Source organism: Entelurus aequoreus, linkage group LG15 (assembly GCF_033978785.1).
Source record: "Entelurus aequoreus isolate RoL-2023_Sb linkage group LG15, RoL_Eaeq_v1.1, whole genome shotgun sequence".
In the NCBI taxonomy this organism is placed as follows: Eukaryota; Metazoa; Chordata; class Actinopteri; order Syngnathiformes; family Syngnathidae; genus Entelurus; species Entelurus aequoreus.
In genome coordinates this window covers 45,003,818-45,011,578 of record NC_084745.1, presented here as the reverse complement: position 1 = coordinate 45,011,578, position 7,761 = coordinate 45,003,818, and the positions used below count along the sequence as shown (strand labels likewise).

General features: G+C 37.1%; 1 protein-coding gene across 7 annotated transcripts in view; it reads right to left on the bottom strand.

The window, feature by feature from the left end:
- The window catches only part of cacnb2a (calcium channel, voltage-dependent, beta 2a), a 190,779-nt gene that overhangs the window by 15,540 nt on the left and 167,478 nt on the right, over positions 1-7,761 (bottom strand). For all 7 annotated transcript variants that reach the window (XM_062021594.1, XM_062021597.1, XM_062021595.1 and 4 more), the window contains 3 exons: positions 5,056-5,165; positions 3,829-3,980; positions 3,635-3,730 (listed from right to left, as the gene is read on the bottom strand). In XM_062021594.1, the coding sequence (XP_061877578.1) occupies positions 3,635-3,730; positions 3,829-3,980; positions 5,056-5,165 (358 nt within the window). The remainder of the gene's footprint in view (positions 1-3,634; positions 3,731-3,828; positions 3,981-5,055; positions 5,166-7,761) is intronic.

Here is a 7,761-nt window from a genome sequence, read left to right as displayed (position 1 = left end):
AAGAATAGTGAACAGCAGGCTGAATAAGTGTACTTTATATGAGGCATAAATAACCAACTGAGAACGTGCCTGGTATGTTAACGTAACATATTATGGTGAGAGTCATTCAAATAACTATAACATATAGAACATGCTATACGTTTACCAAACAATCTGTCACTTCTAATCGCTAAATCCCATGAAATCTTATACGTCTAGTCTCTTACGTGAATGAGCCAAATAATATTATTTGATATTTAACGGTAATGTGTTAATAATTTCACACATAAGTCGCTCCTGAGTATAAGTCGCATCCCCGGCCAAACTATGGAAAAAACTGCGACTTATAGTCCGAAAAATACGGTCCAACTCTATCGGGGAGGGTCTGTTAAAAAAATTATTCTTGAAAATTATGAATCTATTCAGAATTGTAATGAATAAGAATCGTGATGTTGGTCTAGCTTGTCTGCTATTGTGTGTTTAGCTGTGGTGTAGCTGCCAGCTCTTGGTAGCCTATGGCCTACCATGTTTACTTTTTGTAAATGACTTGACTAAAATTGAAGAAAAGACCAACCTTGCGTGCTTATTGGAGGACATTTAGTTGTTTACTGTCCAGTTTTTGCACGAGCAAACAAAACACATACTGTACATCGGCTTTTTGCTGATATCTAACCGATATACAATATCGGATCGGGACACTCCTACTACATTTGATTGAGTTGTTATCATAAATTGACGTTATCATTTCTCCTTCTGCTAAAACATTCAGGGTCCATTTTAAAGGGAGACGAATCAGTGTTTCCCATAAACTGCCAAGATACCTGTGGCGGAGGGGGCGTGGCTATGGGCGTGGTTACCATGACATCATCGAGTAATTTGCATAATTTACTACAATGATTTGATTTTCTCTAAAAATGCTCAAAAAATGTATACTTACTAATTAATAATAACAGTTTTGTTTTAAACATCCATCCATCCATCCATTTTACAATATAATTACAATACTTTATGTACATATTTATATACAGATTTGAACAATAAATGATTCACTGAAATATATTTATTAATTGTGGTTCTTACAAAAAATATATCTTATAAAAATATAAAAGTTAAAATGTCTCTTAAAGGCCTACTGAAATGAATTTTTTTTATTTAAACGGGGATAGCAGATCTATTCTATGTGTCATACTTGATCATTTCGCGATATTGCCATATTTTTGCTGAAAGGATTTAGTATAGAACAACGACGATAAAGATTGCAACTTTTGGTATCTGATAAAAAAAAGGCTTGCACCTACCGGAAGTAGCGTGACGTAGTCAGTTGAACATATACGCAAAGTTCCCTATTGTTTACAATGATGGCCGCATGAAGTGAGAGAGATTCGGACCGAGAAAGCGACAATTTCCCCATTAATTTGAGCGAGGATGAAAGATTTGTGGATGAGTAAAGTGCAAGTGAAGGACTAGTGGGGAGTTGAAGCTATTCAGATAGGGAAGATGCTGTGAGAGCCGGGGGTGACCTGATATTCAGCTGGGAATGACTACAACAGTAAATAAACACAAGACATATATATACTCTATTAGCCACAACACAACCAGGCTTATATTTAATATGCCACAAATTAATCCTGCATAAAAACACCTACGTGTTTGTTATGCTAGCTCCTCTGCTAGCTCCTAGCTCTATAGAACACGCCAATACAATTCAAACACCTGATCAACACACACAATCACTCAGCCCAAAAGACCGTTCACCTAACCCAAGGTTCATAAAGCTTATATATTTTTAAAAAGTTACGTACGTGACGCGCACATACGGTCAAGCTATCAAATGTTTAGCAGCCAAGGCTGCATACTCACGGTACCTGATATTCAGCTGGGAATGACTACAACAGTAAATAAACACAAGACATATATATACTCTATTAGCCACAACACAACCAGGCTTATATTTAATATGCCACAAATTAATCCTGCATAAAAACACCTACGTGTTTGTTATGCTAGCTCCTAGCTACTAGCTACTAGCTCCTAGCTCCATAGAACACGCCAATACAATTCAAACACCTGATCAACACACACAATCACTCAGCCCAAAAGACAGTTCACCTAACCCAATGTTCATAAAGCTTATATATTTTTAAAAAGTTACGTACGTGACGCGCACGTACGGTCAAGCTATCAAATGTTTAGCAGCCAAGGCTGCATACTCACGGTACCTGATATTCAGCTGGGAATGACTAAAACAGTAAATAAACACAAGACATATATATACTCTATTAGCCACAACACAACCAGGCTTATATTTAATATGACACAAATTAATCCTGCATAAAAACACCTACGTCTTTGTTATGCTAACTCCTAGCTCCTATGCTAGCTCCTAGCTCCATAGAACACGCCAATACAATTCAAACACCTGATCAACACACACAATCACTCAGCCCAAAAGACCGTTCACCTAACCCAAGGTTCATAAAGCTTATATATTTTTAAAAAGTTACGTACATACGCAAAAAAAAGTTGCGCACATACGGTCAAGCGATCAAATGTTTAGAAGCCAAAGCTGCATACTCACGGTAGCACGTCTGCGTCTTTGTCATCCAAATCAAAGTAATCCTGGTAAGAGTCTGTATTGTCCCAGTTCTCTACAGGCGTCTGTGTATCGAAGTCAAAAGTCCTCCTGGTTAGAGTCTCTGTTATCCGAGTTCTTCCATCTTGACTGCATCTTTCGGGAATGTAAACAAAGACGCGCCGGCTGTGTACTGTTGTTGCTGACTTCGTTCGAAAAATACGTCCGTTTCGCACCGACAACTTTCTTCTTTGCTTGCTCAGCTTCTTTCTCCATAATGCAATGAACATAATTGCAACAGATTCACGAACACAGATGTCCAGAATACTGTGGAATTATGAAATGAAAACAGAGCTTTTTTGTATCGTATTCAATGGGGAAGGCATACCTCTGTTCCCCGGGCTACGTCACACGCATACGTCATCCTCAGAGGCGTTTCGAACCGGAAGTTTAGCGGCAAATTTAAAATGTCACTTTATAAGTTAACCCGGCCGTATTGGCATGTGTTATAATGTTAAGATTTCATCATTGATATATAAACTATCAGACTGCGTGGTCGGTAGTAGTGGGTTTCAGTAGGCCTTTAAAGCTCTGCCCCTTTAATTAGTGCATACTAAATAATTTAACTTTAGCCTACTACTACAACCATATTATTTACCAGCAACATAAAGTGAAACAGAGGCAGAGGTGTCCTGCCACAGTCAGTAACAAATAAACAGAAAACAGTAGTGGTGGTAGATAGACACAAAGCTTCATCAAACATCTGATCCACTGAACAAAGAGCTCCAAAAATCTTGATCCTACACTTCTCTTTTGTAAAGTAAACCTGAACAGCCGATACGGGCATCTACATCAACTATATGATTTGCCTGAGGAGCTGAACAGAACAAAAAAAACAAACAAAAAAAACAAAATTAAAAAAAACAAAACAACATTTTTTGTGGCGGCCTTAATTGTTTTGTGGCGGGCCGCCACAAATAAATGAATGTGTGGGAAACACTGCGAATTATGCCTGCTAGTGCAATAGTCACATAGCTGTGAGGAACAAACACTGCAATTTCTGAGGATACTGAGGAGACTTACGGGCGGGCACTGGGCCAGCTTGTCCGCCGCCACCATCTGGACATTAAGGTGTTTGGCCTGTGACTTTCCTCGCGACTTGATGAGTCTCTGCAGCACCTGGAGGCGACAGACATGATGCCAGGTTTTTGCCTTACACTCGCACCCTTCTATGAGTCAGCCAGCGAGCAAACACCATAACGCTGATTGGCTCTCACCTTGGGAGAGGTGATCTTGACGTAAACCACGATGGGGGCGAGGGACGTCTTGCCCAGCTGTGACGGGTGGTTAATGGTGTCTGCGTCCAGAATCACCAGCTGCAGCGTGCGAGCCAGCTCGAAAATGCGCTCGATCTCGCTCTGGACTTCAGCTGAAAAGGCGCCTTACATTTTACACGGTGGCCGAACGGATATACTCATTCATGAACGGATTATTTACTTACTTACTTACTTACTTACATACATACATACATACATACATACATACACTACCGTTCAAAAGTTTGGGGTCACCCAAACAATTTTGTGTAATAGCCTACATTTCTAAGAACAAGAATAGACTGTCGAGTTTCAGATGAAAGTTCTCTTTTTCTGGCCATTTTGAGCGTTTAATTGATCCCACAAATGTGATGCTCCAGAAACTCAATCTGCTCAAATGAAGGTCAGTTTTGTAGCTTCTGTAACGAGCTCAACTGTTTTCAGATGTGTGAACATGATTGCACAAGGGTTTTCTAATCATCAATTAGCCTTCTGAGCCAATGAGCAAACACATTGTACCATTAGAACACTGGAGTGATAGTTGCTGGAAATGGGCCTCTATACACCTATGTAGATATTGCACCAAAAACCAGACATTTGCAGCTAGAATAGTCATTTACCACATTAGCAATGTATAGAGTGTATTTCTTTAAAGTTAAGACTAGTTTAAAGTTATCTTCATTGAAAAGTACAGTGCTTTTCCTTCAAAAATAAGGACATTTCAATGTGACCCCAAACTTTTGAACGGTAGTGTATATATATATACCCAAATAAACTTTGTTTGGATCTTAGTAGATCAATGCAGTAAAGAAGGATTGTTGTGTTTGAGTCACGAGTGAAGAACAACACTTCCAGGCTGGAGACAGCCAGCAAAACAATGGCGGCATGGCAGGGTTCCCAAAAAGACCAGCCTCGTGCCTTCCACTCATGACAGAGTGATAACAGGAACGCCATCCAAGCTGGTTTAGACACTTGCTGCGTTCCTGCTAAAGTGAGAAAAAGACCAGCTTGCAACTCGCAGAGACAACGCTGTCCTTTTACCGCTCAGAGTTTTTTTTCCTAGTCAATTTTATTACCGTACTCATCGCTGTAATTCACACGGGAAATCATCTCAAGGCACGTCACTTGTCAGATTTGGAAGAGAAGTCACAGAACGCCACACGAGCGAACCACAAGGCTCAAACGTACCCAAGTTGGAGCGCGTGTTGGAGCGCTCGATGATGGCGTGCTTGCTGGGATTGTTCAGGACGGAGCGTTTGGCGAGGGAGATGTCCGCCGTGACGCGAGTGATGGATATCCTGTCACAAGGAAAGAGGAGGCCGACACTGTCAATCACGACATTGTGCACGCACGACATTAGGGTAGCTGTGAAAATGTATTGATTGATTTATCGCGATTATTCCCAGTTAATCACTTGCTTGCAACATTTTTATTCAATCAAATAAGTCCCCAATATTTTGACACATATGCAATTTTTTTTTTTAGAATGCTATTCTGAAATATTTACTTTACTTGAATGTGAGTCATTTATTGACATATACATATACTGTATATTGACATATACATATATATTGACATATACATATACTGTATATTGACATATACATATATATTGACATATACATATAAATTGACATATACAAACATATATATATATATATATATTGACATATATATATTTACACACATATGTATATACATATATATTGACATATACATACGTATATATTGACATACACATATATATTGACATATACATATAAATTGACATATACATACATATATATATATATATATATATATATATATATATATTGACATATATATATTTACACACATATGTATATACATATATATTTACTAGGAATGTCCGATAATGTTTTTTTGCCGATGTCCGATATTCCGATATTGTCCAACTCTTAATTACCGATACCGATATCAACCGATACCGATATATACAGTCGTGGAATTAACACATTATTATACCTAATTTGGACAACCAGGTATGGTGAAGATAAGGTCCTTTTTAAAAAAAAAAACAAGATAAAAAAATTAAAAACATTTTCTTGAATAAAAAAGAAAGTAAAACAATATAAAAACAGTTACATAGAACCTAGCAATTAATGAAAATGAGTAAAATTAACTGTTAAAGGTTAGTACTATTAGTGGACCAGCAGCACGCACAATCATGTGTGCTTACGGACTGTATCCATTGCAGACTGTATTGATATATAATGTAGGAACCAGAATATTAATAAAAGAAAGAAACAACCCTTTTCTGTCAATGAGTGTGAATGAGTGTAAATGGGGGAGAGAGGTTTTTTGGGTTGGTGCATTAATTGTAAGTGTATCTTGTGTTTCTTATGTTGATTTAATTAAAAAAAACAACAACAACCAAAAAAACCACGATACAGATAATAAAAAAACCGATACGATAATTTCCGATATTACATTTTAAAGCATTTATCGACCGATAATATCAGACATCTCTAATATTTACATATAATATTTACATATACATATATTTACATACACATATTTACATATGTATATATATACATACACATACATACATATATATACATACACATATATGTAAATATATACATGTATATGTAAATATATACATGTATATGTAAATATGCATGCAAATATATATATATATATATATATATATATATATATATATATATATATATATACTGAACGATACAGACACGTTTGTTACTGGATGCTTCTGCTTTGAAGACTTTGTATATGTAAGTAATTCGCAACTATAATTATTTGATGAAGTGAAGTGAAGTATATTTATATAGCGCTTTTCTCTAGTGACTCAAAGCGCTTTACATAGTGAACCCCATTATTTAAGTTACATTTAAACCAGTGTGGGTGGCACTGGGAGCCGGTGGGTAAAGTGTCTTGCCCAAGGACACAACGGCAGTGACTAGGATGGCGGAAGCGGGGATCGAACCCGGAACCCTCAAGTTGCTGGCACGGCCGCTCTACCAACCGAGCTACACAAATGTGCTGTTTTACACTGCAATATTGTTAAATGGACAATTATATTTATCTAGCTTGTGTGCTATTGTGTGCTTAGCTGTTGTGTAGCTGCTTGCTCCTAGTAGCCTATAGTCTACTTTGTTTACCTTTTGTAAAAGACTTGACTATAATTCCAGAAAGTACCAACCGTGTGTATTTATTGGAGGACATTTACATGATAACTGTCTGTCCAGCTTCGTACAAATAGGTCTGCTTGTCTTGGGACGCTGATATTGGAGATTTTACAATCAAGACGAGAAAATTTGATGTATCCAACCAGTATCTGATATCAATATTAGATTGGGAAGCCCCTACTTTTTTATTTTAGATGGTATGTTAAACTTGATGTGCTTCGATGATAATAGAATTATTCGGTGTGATCTTTGAAAATTATTTTGTTTTAGCTAGAGTCCCGTCGGGATGTATTTTGCAGTAAACCTAGTGACGGCAATTATTTATTAAGTTAAGCTCATGACGAAGTAAACTGAACGATGCGGACACGTTTCTTCCTGGATACTTTCTAATACGCGGAGACTTTGTATGTGTAAGAAATACACAACAATAATTATTTGATACTTGTTTATATCGACAAATGTGCTGTTTTACACTGCAATATTGTTATATGGACACTTATGTATGTGTAGTTTGTTTGCTATTGTGTGCTTAGCTGTTGTGTAGCTGCTAGCTCCTAGTAGCCTATAGCCTACTATGTTTATCTTTTGTAAATGACTTGACTAAAATATCAACCTTGAGTGCTTATTGGAGGATATTTAGATGTTTTGTACAAGTAGTACTGCTAAACTTGATGTGCTTCGATAACAATACAATTCATAGACATGATATATGAAAATTATT